The sequence below is a fragment of the Lithobates pipiens genome, unplaced genomic scaffold (assembly GCF_037356315.1).
Source record: "Lithobates pipiens isolate NorthernLeopardFrog02 unplaced genomic scaffold, aLitPip1_a1.2 Scaffold_75, whole genome shotgun sequence".
In the NCBI taxonomy this organism is placed as follows: domain Eukaryota; kingdom Metazoa; phylum Chordata; class Amphibia; order Anura; family Ranidae; genus Lithobates; species Lithobates pipiens.
In genome coordinates, this window is record NW_027507898.1 from 444,858 (window position 1) to 458,606 (window position 13,749).

A 13,749-nucleotide genomic window follows, 5' to 3' on the forward strand; every position below is an offset into this window, starting at 1 on the left:
GCTTTGCGCAATACAAGTCCCTCACCTCCTCTTAAGGAGTCCCCTGCCTGCGCTGTCCACTCCTTCTTCCTGTGGGTGCCCCATAGCAAGCTGTGTGCTTAGAGGGCACCTGTATGGGCTTGCTCCTGAGCTGGGCTGTGTGCATCCATATAACATACTGTATGTGTAGGTCCTGCACGTGTATATATAACATACTGTACGTGTAGGTCCTGCACGTGTATATAGCATACTGTACGTGTAGGTCCCACACGTGTGGATTGCACCACACATTTGAGGTATCATCATGAACGTCAGCCTGACAGCAATAATTATAGTGCCATTGTTCATGGTTATTGACAAACTGTAAAGGCTTTTAAAGTGTAACCTATAAAAATTTTAGCCACTGTACTTTTACACTATTTCATGGGAGCACACAATTGGGTATTATATTGTCTTAGTGTACACTAAAATGTATGTTATTGTATTTTTTCTCTTATCCACTTGCTGCCAAACAACATACTGGTATCTGAACCCGTATCTTTTTTTTAGAGCTGGCGATACTGATAATGTAAAAGCTTTTACAAGCTGCTGCCCTCTGTTGCCCCTCTGGGCTCTCTTGTCCCACCTGGGAGCAGGATTGAAGTTCGTGGTTCCATCGGCTGATCATACAGCCAAACAGAGACCGGAATGGCCCCAATCATCTCTATGGTCTAAGAGATCAGAAGCAACGAATATTTTGTCATTTTTGGTTTGGGCAGGAGGTAAACAATCCATTTTTGAATTGGGAAAACAACTGTTCAAACTGATTTGGGTTTCATCAGATGCTTTTAAGGGCAGATTAGAGATCTGGGGTCTAATAGACAGTGTAAAAATAAAAAAAATTCAAATAAAATAAATGATTGAATAATTTTTTGTTTAACCACCTTCTTGACCAGAGCACTTTTTGCGATTCGGCACTGCGTCGCTTTAACAATTGTGCGGTTGTGTGACGTGGCTCTCAAACAAAATTGACATCCTTTTTTTCCCCCAAATAGAGCTTTCTTTTGGTGGTATTTGATCACCCCTGCGGTTTTTATTTTTTGCGCTATAAACAAACAAAGAACGACAATTTTGAAAAAAAACCACATTATTTTTTACATTTTTTTATAATAAATACCCCCAAAATATATAAACAAAACATTTTTTTTCCTTGGTTTAGGCCGATACGTATTCTTCTACATATTTTTGGTAAAAAAAAATCACAATAAGCGTTTATTGATTGGTTTGCGCAAAAGTTATAGCTTTTACAAAATAGGGGATAGTGTTATGGAATTTCTATTCATTTTATTTATTTTTTTTTACTAGTAATGGCGTCGATCAGGCATTTTTATCATGACTGTGACATCATGGCGGACACATTGGACATTTTTGGGACCATTGTCATTTATACAGCAATCAGTGCTATACAAATTCACTGATTCCTGTGTAAATGACACTGGCAGTGAAGGGGTTAACCACTAGGGGGTAGTGTAGGGGTTAAGTGTGTCCTGGGGCATGTTTCTAACTGTGGGGGGCGTGGCTACATGTGACGCCTCACTGATCTCTGCTCCCGAGATCAGTGACACTGTCACTAGGCAGAACGGGGAGATGCTTGTTTACATAAGCATCTCCCGATTCTTCCTCCCCTTGAGGTGATCGGGGGTATCCCTGCGGCGATTGAGTCCGCAGAAACCGTGACCCAACTCACGGAGCTTGCCGCGGCTGTACGAGCCCTTCTGACGACGTATATTGGCGTGAGGCGGTCGGCAAGTGGTTAAAGTGCTCCAATCCCACTGTATTCACGCACAAAGGTGAACGCATGAGTAAATATGTAGAGAGCTATCGCACCACACATGTGCGTTATCAGCGTGAACGATTGAGAGCAATAATTCTAGATAAAATAAAACCAAACCTCCTGTGTAACTCTAAACTGGTAATCTGTAAAGGCTTTTAAAGAGGAAGTAAACCCTGATGAGTTTACTTCCTCTTTGATTCCCTGCAAAGGTAAAGCATAATGGGCTACTATGCATCGCATAGTAGTCCATTATGTGTCACTTACCTGACACAGGAGCCAGAGAAGTCACCGCTGTCCCCTGTAGTCCTGAGCATCCATCTTATCGGTGGGTCTCGCTGCTCTGCCGCTGTAATTCAGCGAAGCTGCGATGACGTCACTCTCGTGCTTGCGCACGGGAGCCGCCACTCGCGGCATATCGCCATTGACAGCGGTGTGCTCAGTGCGCCTGCGCGCCGCTGTCTACGGCGCATGCGCCGTAGACAGCGTTGCCTGTCTTTTGGTTCCATGGGTGTGCGCATTTTTAAAGCATGATATTTTGGGTATCTATTTACTCGTGACATAATCTTTTGTATATTTTTGTGCATTAAAATTCATTAGACCCCCTTTTACACTGAGGCATTTTTCAGGTGCTTTTGGGCTAAAAATAGCACCTGTAAAACGGCTCTCCTGTAGTCTCAGTGCTTTCACATTGAGGCGATGCACTGGCAGGACGTTAAAAAAAACTCCTGCAAGCAGTATCTTTGGAGCGGTGTATACACCACTCCTAAACCACCCCTGCCCATTGAAATTAATAGGCAGTGCCGGCGAACCGCTGGCGGGTTGTTTTAACCCTTCTTCGGACACTAGTGGGGGTTAAAAGTGCCCCGTTAGCAGCTGAAAACCTCCACAAAAACGACAGTAAAGCGACGCTAAAAATAGCGGGGTTTTACTGTCAACGGCCGGCCACTCCAGTCCAGTGTGAAAGCAGCCTAATAGTGTATTTTTTCCCAAAAAATTGCTTTTGAAAAACTGTTATGTTACCTAGTAACATAAAAAATTGCAAAACCCACCATTTTATTCATTAGGGTCTCCGCTTAAAAATATATACCTGTATATAATGTTTGGTGGTTCTAAGAAATTTTCTAGCAAAATAAAATTCTGATTATTACATGTAGGAGAGAAGTGTCAGAATAGGCCGGGTCTTCATGTGGTTAAAAATATGCATTGAAAGTGGAACTATACTGCATCTGAGCATCACAAGCCATTGGCTCCCGCTTCTGTCAATCACATCCAGTGACATGGGAGTGGGGGGGTGGAGCCGAGTCAGGAGTGTGCCCGCACGAGTGCCTCCATGGAAAGCGGCTCTCCGTGGGGGGCACCTGATGAAGGGGAGGAGCCAGAAGTGCCGGTAGGGCATCCCAGAAGAGGAGGATCTGGGCTGCTCTGTGCAAAACCCTTGCACAGAACATGTATAACATGTTTGTTATTTTTATAAAAATAAAATAAAAAATCCGAACCTTTACAACCCCTTTAAGAGTAGTCAAAGTTGATTGAGAGTAAACTTCCACTTTAAAGTGATTGTAAAGGAAAGTTTTATTTAAAAACAAAACAAACAAAAAAAACATGTCATACCTGCTCTGTGCAATGGTTTTGCACAGAGCAGCCCCAATCGTCCTCTTCTCAGATCCCACGCCAGCATTCTTGGCCCCTCCCCCCGCTGATTGCCCCCATAGCAAGCAGTCTGCTGTGGGGGCACTCGTACATACTCTCTGCTGATCCGGCTCTCTGTGTCCATAGGATACATAGAGCGTGGCTCAGCTCCGCCCCCGTCAACTGTGATTGACAGCAGCGGGAGCCAATCTGCCTTTCAGTCAATCAGGAGGGAAAGACCTGGGAGAGCCTCAGATCTGGTGCACATTGCTGCATCAAAATTGGGCTTAGTTAAGTATGGGGGGGGGGGGGGCTGAAGGGGGAGTTGCACACTGAAGGTTTTTTTTTTACCTTTACAACCACTTTATTAAACAGCTGTGCAAATATCATAAGGTATTAAAAATTGCAACTGCTCCCATTTTAAAATATTTAATATTTGTTTTTGTTTTTTTAAGCAAAATTTGTTTACTATATTTTGTGTGCAAAAAATATTTAAAAATGTTTCTGGCTGCAAAGTGATTAACCGCTTAGCGTCCACCCCCCGTAGATTTACTGCGGCAGGGCGGCCGCTCTGCACCAGATTATCTGACACTTCCAGGTCTGGGGCGAGTGCGCCGTCTTCAACCTTTTTCCTGCCAGGACCCACCTATCATTAAGGAGAAAGGCAGATTGCCGTTCTGTGGAGGGGAATTCGCTGATCCTGTGTTCCTGAAGGAACACAAATTTTTACATCCCCCCCCCCCCCCCCCCACACAGTTAGAAAGCACTCCAAGGGAACAAACACTTAACCCATTGATCACCCCTGATGTTAACTACTTCTCGGCCAGTGTCATTAGTACAGTGACAGTACATATTTTTTTAGCACTGATCACTGTATTAGTGTCACAGGTCCCGAAAAAGTGTCAGTTAGTGTCTGATTTGTCCACGGCAATGTCGCAGTCCCGCTGATTGCCGCCATTATTAGTAAAAAAATAAATCTATCCTGTAGTGTGTAGACGCTATAACTTTTGTGCAAACCAATCAATATACACTTATTGGGATTTTTTTTTTACCAAAAAACATGTAGCAGAATACACACTGGCCTAAATTGATGAAGAAATTAGATTTTTTTACATTTTTTATGTTTTTTTTAGCAGAAAATTAAAAATATTGCTTTTTTTTCTAAATTGTTGCTCTTTTTTTTGTTTATAGCGCAAAAAAAAGAAGAAAAAAAACGCAGAGGTGATCAAATACCACCAAAAGAAAGCTCTATTTGTGGGAAAAAAAAAGACATCAATTTCATTTGAGTACAATGTCGCACGACCGTGCAATTGTCAGTTAAAGTAACGCAGTGACATATTGCAAAAAATATCCTGGTCATTAACCACTTCCCACCCAAGGGCGTCATATGGCATCTGACTTTCAGTGTGAATATCTGAATGATGCCTGCAGCTACAGGCATCATTCAGATATCCTTGTTTTCAGCCGTTGATTCTGTGCACCATAAGAATGATCATAGCGGCAGTTCCGCCGGTTAATCGTTCTTACAGGGGACGGGAGGGGACATCCCACCCCAGTTGGTCACCAGTCATCTCTATGATGGTCGGAGGCCTGGACACGGTGTTATGACGTCACGTCCGGGCCACAGATGTAAACAAAGCTGGGATCGCGGCTGGTAAGCATGATATCGTGGATTTTTTTTCCCGATCTCATGCTTTGCAGCCTGGAGGAGAGATACAGGATCTTATTGACCCCACATCTCTCCATAAAGAGGACCTGTCACAAATGATTCCTATTACAAGGGATGTTTACATTATGATAAAAAAAAGTAAAAATAAAATAAAAAATAAAGTAAAAAAAAAATAATAATAAAAAAAATTAAAACACCCGTATCGCGGGTACGCGCTAGTCCCGCCCACATATGTATATGCCGTTCAAACCACGTGAGGTATCGCTGCATGCGTTACAGCGCAAGCAACAATTCTAGCCCTAGACCTCCTCTGTAACATGTAACCTGTAAAAAAATGTAAAGCGTTGCCTATGGAGATTTTTAAAGCGGTATTCCAGCTGCAATTTTTTTTTTTTAAGTCAGCAGCTAGAAACACTGTAGCTGCTGACTTTTAATAAGGACACTTACCTGTCCAGGGAGCCTGCGATGTTGGCCCACTGAGGCCGATCCGTCCATCGGATCAGGTGCCGGCGCCACCATCTTAGCGTAGGGAAAGAGGCAGTGGAGCCTTGCGGGTTCACTGCCCGTTTCCTACTGTGCATGCTCAAGTCACGTAGCGCTTTGTGTGTTTCAAATATTTTTATTGAGATAATGCAGATATGCATAAAACCAAATACAGAATAAAGCACATTCAAAAAGTAAAGTGGTATAAATAGAAAGTGCAATGGTCTAGTAGTCAGCCAAAATGTAAAAGAACATCAGAAAAACATACACAAAAGCTTATAGATAAGTAGACATAAGCAGGTCAGAGCTCAATTATAGAAAGTTATATAAATATTAACTCAAGAGCATGTCTCTTATGCAGGATTTTTTAGGGGGGGTTGATCCCCGACCACTCACCCCTTTGGGGCGCAATCACGTAGCGCTTTGTGAATGTTCCTGTTGATTTCTGGGACACACACACAGCTCCCAGAAGACAACGAGGCAGCTTGCTGAAGAGTAGGAAGTGACAGAACAGCGCAGCGGAATAGGAAGAGGCAGATTAGGAAGACTGCCTAGCAACAGGCATTTCTGGTAAGTAAAAAAATAAAAAATAAATTCAAATTTTTTTTTCACATTTTTTTTTATACCTTTTTTGGAGAATGTTAAAGTCGTTTTTTTTTTTTAGGGTGGACTTCCACTTTAACCACTTGCAGACCGGACCATTTTGCTGGTCAAAGACCAGACCACTTTTTGCGATTTGGCACTGCGTCGCTTTAACCGACAATTGCGCGGTCGTGCGACGTGGCTCCCAAACAAAATTGACGTCCTTTTTTTCCCACAAATAGAGCTTTTTTTTGGCGGTATTTGATCACCCCTGCGGTTTTTATTTTTTGCGCTATAAACAAAAATAGAGCGACAATTTTGAAAAAAACGCATTATTTTTTACTTTTTGTTATAATAAATATCCTCCAAAAATATATAAAAAAACATTTTTTTCCCTCAGTTTAGGCCGATACGTATTTTTTTACATATTTTTGGTAAAAAAAATCGCAATAAGCAATTATTGATTGGTTTGTGCAAAAATTATAGCGTTTACAAAATAGGGATCGTTTTATAGCATTTTTATTAATAATTTTTTATTATTATTTTTTTTACTAGTAATGGCGGCGATCAGCGATTTTTATTGTGACTGCGACATTGTGGGGGACCCATCGGACATTTTTGACACATTTTTGGGACCATTGTCATTTATACAGTAATCACTGCTATATAAATGCAGTGATTCCTGTGTAAATGACACTGGCAGTGAAGGGGTTAACCAGGGGTGGCAGTGTAGGGGTTAAGTGTTCCTAGGGGTGTGTTACTAACTGTGGGGGGGCTGGGCTTTCATTTAGTGAACACTGATCTCTGCTCCAATCACATGGAGCAGAGATCAGCGTCACTAGTTGCTAGGCAGAATGGAGAAATGCTGTTTACACGGCATTTCCTCCATTCGGCCACTCCGTGAGACGATCGCGGGGATGCCCGTGGCGATCGAGTCCGGGGGTCCCGCGACTGGACTCACGGGGGTCCCGACCAGCGCGGGAGCGCGCCGCCGGTGGCGCGCTCCCGATGGCAGGGCGGCATTGAATATTGGACGTAACTGTACACCAATATGCCTGCCCGTGCCATTCTGTCGGGAACTGGTTAAGTACCAAAGTTTGGTGTCATTCCAAGTGTGTGCAAATTTAAAGCGTGACATGTTAGCTATCTATTTACTCGGCGTAACTTCATCTTTCACATTATACAAAAAAATTGGGCTAACTTTACTGTTTTGTTCTTTTTTAAATCATGAAACTGCTTTTTTTTTCCAAAAAAAGCATTTGAAAAATTGTTTTGCGAATACCGTGTGAGCTAAAAAGTTGCGAAAACGACCGCCATTTTATTCCCTAGTCTTCTGCAAAAAACAAACAAAAAAAAACCCACATATAACGTTTGGGGGTTCCGAGTAGTTTTCTAGAAAAATTATGATTTTTACATGTAGGAGTGCCAGAATGGGCCTGGTATGGAAGTGGTTAAGGGGGTAAATCTTTCGGAGCTGAAGTGGTTAAGGGAAGTTGAAAAAGAATAAACTTAGTGGCAGGATCAACAAGTATATGGGTAGTACAACTGTGGTAAAAGTGCCCTGTTTTGAAGTGGATAAACCAAAGACCTGTGTGTCATTGGTTGTGGCAGACAACCCCCCTCTCTCTCTTCTTCCTCTCCTCAGGTGACAGCGCCACCAAGGTAAAGTCCGGGGATGCGCGCGCAGCTCGACGCCCCGGCCGCCGCTCAGTCAGCTGACTAGAAGTTGTGCGTGCGCGCGCACCTCCCCTCCCTCCCCCTTCCCGTATACAGAGTACGGAGCCGCGAGGACACTCAGCGCGTGAGCACACACCTGGATAAGCCAGCGAGAGATCAAAGGCGCGCGCTGGGGGAAGGGGGAGGTGGAGTTGAGCGCGAGATCTGGGCGGGAGAATTTACCTGTTGACCCCCCCCCCCCTCCTTACATAGAAGCTGACACCTCTGTACAGGTCTGGCCGGCGCTGTGGGCGGTCCTGCGTTGTTGCTGTTAATTATTAATAACAAGAGAGACCCAAGGGGGGGAAAAAAAAAGAAGCAGGGGGTGGACGTGTGTGTGGGAAGCCCAGCATAGGCTGCTCCTGTGATCTCACCTGAGTGACAAGCTGTGTACGGAGACTAGTGAGAGGAGCCCCTCCCCTTCCCATAGAGGACAGGTGTGTGACCCCCCCCCTCCTCCTCGGAGTTCCCAGTGTGGGCGGGGCGCGGTGTTCCCTCTCCGGGTATCAGAGTCCTACAGGAGAGGTGATAGGTTCCCGGGCCTAGTGAGAGGGCGGAGCTTGAACAGTCCTTCCCTGGGGCCTACATACACCCTGGGGGGATTGTGGTGTCATCAGAGTGTAGATTCCAGGTGTCACCCCTCGGGGCAGTGTCTGAGTCCTCCTGTCAGTCTATAGGTATGGCCACTCCACACTAGTCCTCCCATCAGTGATTGTTGATGATAGGGGCTTCCTGTGTGTCCTGAGGAGATCCCAGTCTGATCAGTTCATCCTGTCCAATGCTGTGTACACAGAGGATATAAGATGTCCACTCGGACCCCGCTACCAACCGTCAATGAACGCGATGCTGACCAAGTAAGTGCAAAGGCCCAAATCTTGTGTCCTGGTGGTGTGTGTACAGGTTGTGTACAGGGAGTGTTTACACACCCGCTGTGTGCTCTATAATGTATTATCAGGGCGCCTGCACTCTGCCCCGCCTGGGGATTGGCCGCACTCTATCCACGGTTTCCCATAGGCTTTGAGATCGCCGTTTCTAGGTGTATTTTCTGAAAACGCACTGAAAGTTCTGCATGCTGCATCTTTGGTGAGCTTCTGAAATGCACCACAAATGAAGGACATAATAGAAGTCTATGGGAAAGCACAGGTGCGCTGTGGGCAAACCTCAGCGGGGCAGTGTGAAAGCTCCCTCGTACCGCAATTCCAGATACCTTAAAGTGATTGGAAAGTCGTGTGGGTTTTTTATTTTTATTATTTATTACATGTTTTACTTCCTCTGTGCAGTGGTTTTGCATCCTCCTTTTCTCGGGTTCCTCGCCAGCTCTCTTGGGTCCTGTCGAGTGACCCTACAGCAAGCAGCTTGCTATTGGGGCACCCCAGCTGAGCGACAGCTCTGTATCTATTCAAACACAGAGCTGCCGTTCGGCCCCACCCCCTCTCTCTCCTGATTGTCTAACTGACTTTGACAGCTGTGGGAGCCAATGGTATAGCTGCTGTGTCTCAGCCAATCGGGAGGAGAGTCCCGGGTAGCTGAGGAACTTGTGGACAGAGATGGGGAGGCTGCAACACACAGAAGGCTTTTTATCTTAACGCATAGAATGCATTATTATTATGTATTTCCCATGTAAATCTTAATAAAAATATTGAACGAGAATGCATTAAGATTAAAAAAAAAAAAAAAAAAACTTTCTGCCATTACAATTCCTTTTAACCTGATTATAATTGATCACCTTGTAAATCAACCCATTCAGTGTAAAATGGAAATGAAAAGCAAAATATTTGTGTATAGATCTAAAAAAAAAAAAAAAGTATTTGTAAGAATTGATCCCATTCCCCTGTACTCAGCTGCATACAAAGTGGGAGGAGGCGAAGGAGTAGCAGCACATTGAGCTTCCCAGTGAAAGGCTGTGCAGGGGGTGTGTCAGGACAAGTCTGGTCATTGGAGGAGAGCAGGCTGAGTTCCCAGCACAGCTAGAGAACTGACCACACTGTGCTCTCCTGCTTACCGTGGTCAGTTTTTAATAGGAAAGCAAAGGGACTGGTGGGAACACCAGGGATTTCACACAAAGAAGTAATACAAACAGAACAGGATGCTCTCTCGTACAAGTACATGGTACAGCGGACGCATATCAGGAATATGAAATGTTGGGGCAACAAACACTTTAAAGCCCAACTCCGGGCAAAAATTTTTTTTTTTTCCCATGCAGGGGGGCTGTGCACTCTAGGGGACAGGAGAAAGCTTATACTTAGTGCTCATGTACACGGACGTTTTAAAAAACTGGCTGCAAAGCTAGCTCCGATGCCTGGAAAAATCGTTGTTAAAAACGTGATTTTTACCACGTTTTGCATTGGCGTTTTTGCGCGTTTTTTAGCGTTAAGTAGCGTTTTTTAAGAAACACATCTCTTGGCTATAGCACTCAGAAAACAAAGAAAATATGTTGCGCGTTTATGCGCGTTTTTGCGCGTTTTCCCGCGATTCGCGTTTTTACAGCTCTAGCTCCACGCCACGGAACGCACTGGTTCTGGGTTTTTTTTACAGCTTAAAAACGCCTATGCCATTTGCAGCTCAAAAACGCCTAGGTGGGCATGAAGCCATAGACTAACATGGACAGCCGTTTTTAAGCTGCAAAAAAAGCTCAAAAAAGTGGCTGTAAAAACGTCCGTGTGCATGAGGCCTTACAGTAAAACCTTGGTTTAAGACTAACTTGGGTTGGGAGCATTTTGAAAGACAAGCTACGTTTTTAAATACATTTTGACTTAATATAAAAGTAGCGTCATGTCACAACTGAGTATAAAAGAGGAGAGGCGCCTCTAAGTGTAGCAATATGTTTACATTTATTGAAGGTACAACATTTAGCAACAAGCATGGCTGATGATTAAATCAGGCACATCACATCTAAGTATGCAGGCATCCAAGGAAAAGCTGTCCACATAGACCGTCCTCCGCACCGCCATCAACATCATCCCTTCCACTCTGCACTCCACGAGCGCTTCCAGCCTCGCTTTAAGATTGCTCTACTGCAGGGTAGTCTTCCCGGTCATGATTGCAGAGTGACAGCGGTGAGAGCCGGCAGTGCAGAGGATGGTCTATGTGGACAGCTTTACCCCGGATGCTTTCATACTTAGATGTGAAAGACCTATGAATAAATGGTTGTGGAACGAATCCTCTGAGTTTCCATTATTTCTTATGGGGAAATTCGCTTTGATCTAAATGTGCTTTGGATTACAAGCATGTTTCTGGAACGAATTATGCTCACAATCCAAGGTTTTACTGTAGTTGCATAGTTGGCCTGGTTGAAAAAGACACAAGCCCATCCAGTTCAACCAATAGAAAGGGTGGGGGGGTTAAAAAAATTACAGTCCTATCCTATATGATCCAGAAAGGCAAAAAAAAACTAGCAAAGCATTATCCACTTTGCTACAGCAGAGAAAAAAATTCATTCCTGATCGGCAATCGGATATTCCCTGGATCAACTTTACCTATAAATGTTAGTATCCAGTTATATTATGTACACTTGGGAAATAATCCAGGCAAAATCTACTGAGCTGAACACAACCGGCTCTTGGGGGAGTCTATATCACATTTTCACAGTTTATACTGTGAAGAAACATTTCCGTATTTAGAGATTAAATCTCTTTTCCCCCAGATGTAAGGACCGCCCCCTTGTCCTCTGTGATGATCTTTAAAGTGGAAAAACTCAACACCAAGTTCACTTTATGGACCACTTATGTATTTATACACGGTGATCAAATCCCCCCCCCCCCTTAATTTCCTCTTCTCAAGAGAATAAATTCAGTTTCTCTAATCTATCCTCATAGCTGAGCTCCTCCATGCCTCTGATCAGTTTGGTTGCTCTTCTCTGCATTTTCTCCAGTTCCCCGATATCCTTTTTATGAACTGGTGCCCAAAACTGAACAGTATACTCACCTGGTGCTCTGCTCCATTGGAACACAGCACTCCCCCACAGTCAAGTGGTGGACTTTTCCTGGTCCACAGAGCCTGTTCTGGGTGTGATGACATCAGGAACAGTCCACAACTCAAGACTGCTGGAGTCCGGGGGTGCTGGAAGGATTAGAAGATTAGGCAAGTATATCTTCTTACCCTTAGAAAAAAATAAACAAGCACAGCCTCCCTGCATGGCAAACTTTTTTTATTTTTTCTGCTGGAGTTGGGTTTTATAGATGAATTGCGGGTATGGATATTTTTACACGGTTATATTGGTCTAGCTTGGATCAGTGTAGATATGCATATACCACAGCTGTGAGACCCCTATAGAACAGAATGTTTAAACCTTTTTTTTACATGAAGGAACTTTTGAAATGGCATTCAGATCTTAGGGATCCCCTGCCAATAGTTACTATGCACACAATACATTAACATGGCTGTCAGTGGGAAGGAATGTCTTTAGTTAACTAAAAAGATCATTGATAACTTGCCTGAGAGACAGAAATTAGTCATTGCTTTAAAGTGGTTGTAAACCTCAGACATGATGTATGAACAAAGTATATCCTTCTATAGCAGGGATAGGTAACCTGGGGCCTTCCTGCTGTTGCAGAACTACAAGTCCCATCATGCCTCTGGTATTTATTGTAACTGGCAGCCCTGCAATGCCTCATGGGAAATGTAGTTCCACAACAGCTGGAGGGCCCCAGGGTGCCTACCCCTCTTCTATAGTGTGTACTTGTCTCAATCTGCAGCACTAAGGCTGCCCATACATTATACAATTCTTTTTGTACAATTTTCCTTTAGATTTACAAAAACCACATAATATGAGGTCAAACATAAACACTTTTTTGATTTGTATGCAATCAGGCAGACCCTTACACTACATAGTTGTAAACCTAAAGTAAACGCAAAAAGAAAATTGTATATTGTACGTCCAGCCTAAAGCCCTGCACACACAGGCCGAATGTCTGGCGGCATCGACGGGTTCAAGAGAAATATATCGACAATAGGCCTGTGTACGGGGGCCAGTCTGACGGAAGCTGTCTGTTCGGCTGGCTTCTGTTGAAGGGTCATCCATAAAATGTCTGACGATCGGCTCATGATCAGCGATCCCAGCCAGTGGCTGAGAGCGCTGACCGGACTGTTCACTGGGGAGATCTCTGTACTAACATCGGATTGTTAGTGCAGCGGCTCTGACCTGTGCTGTCGTTTTTTTTTTTTTTTTTAATTTAAAAATGGTAGCGTGTACAAGGCTTGTGTCGTGTTATTTCTGACTGCTGTCGTCTTTCTTTTGCTATCAGCATGAATAATTTCTGACAAGTTTTCCTAACCCCGAGAGACAAAAAGGTCACAGGAGGGCGCTCCAGCAGATTGGCAGCCTCAGCTCTGTTCCCTTAAGCTGTGAGAAGAGGCGTGTGTCATTTCGCTCCAATCAGCTCGTAGAGCTCTCCTCACTGAGCTCTGCAGAGTGTAATCCTTAGCTCTCTGTTCCCTTTTTTTCTGAAAGCTCATACGAGTTTTGTAAATTTTGCTCTTTGAACAGTTGTTGAGAACTGCAGATAAACAGGTACAACTTATATAGGAGGATTTGTTTTCCTTGTGTATCACCTGTGGCCAATCACTTCACTGGGTATATGTGAGGGTATACAACCACTTTAAAAGGTTAGTTTATCTTTACCAAATAACTGCATAGTGCGGATGCAGGTAAGGGCTTGTTTTGTAGATGAAAACAAGTGGCGCAACTTTGACCAAGATTGAATAATGCCCTTGCTACAGATGTAGGCCATTTATGTACCTCATGAAGCCCAACCTGAAAACTCCCAGCACGTTGCCAAGCAAAGGTCAGCTTTACAGTTCACCTTCACTGGAGTGAGCGCTTTCTCTGATTTTAGACCTCCTCGCATGTGCTTTCTCTACCCTGATGGAGTAGCTCTGA

At 44.0% G+C, this 13,749-nt stretch overlaps 1 protein-coding gene across 1 annotated transcript in view; it reads left to right on the top strand.

Moving 5' to 3' along the window:
• The first annotated feature begins 7,894 nt into the window (after positions 1-7,894).
• Positions 7,895-13,749, top strand: part of LOC143959439 (serine/threonine-protein kinase MARK2-like) — a 219,411-nt gene continuing 213,556 nt past the window's right edge. The window contains exon 1 of the mRNA XM_077468087.1: positions 7,895-8,725. Within this exon, the coding sequence (XP_077324213.1) occupies positions 8,675-8,725 (51 nt within the window). The 5' untranslated portion in view covers positions 7,895-8,674. The remainder of the gene's footprint in view (positions 8,726-13,749) is intronic.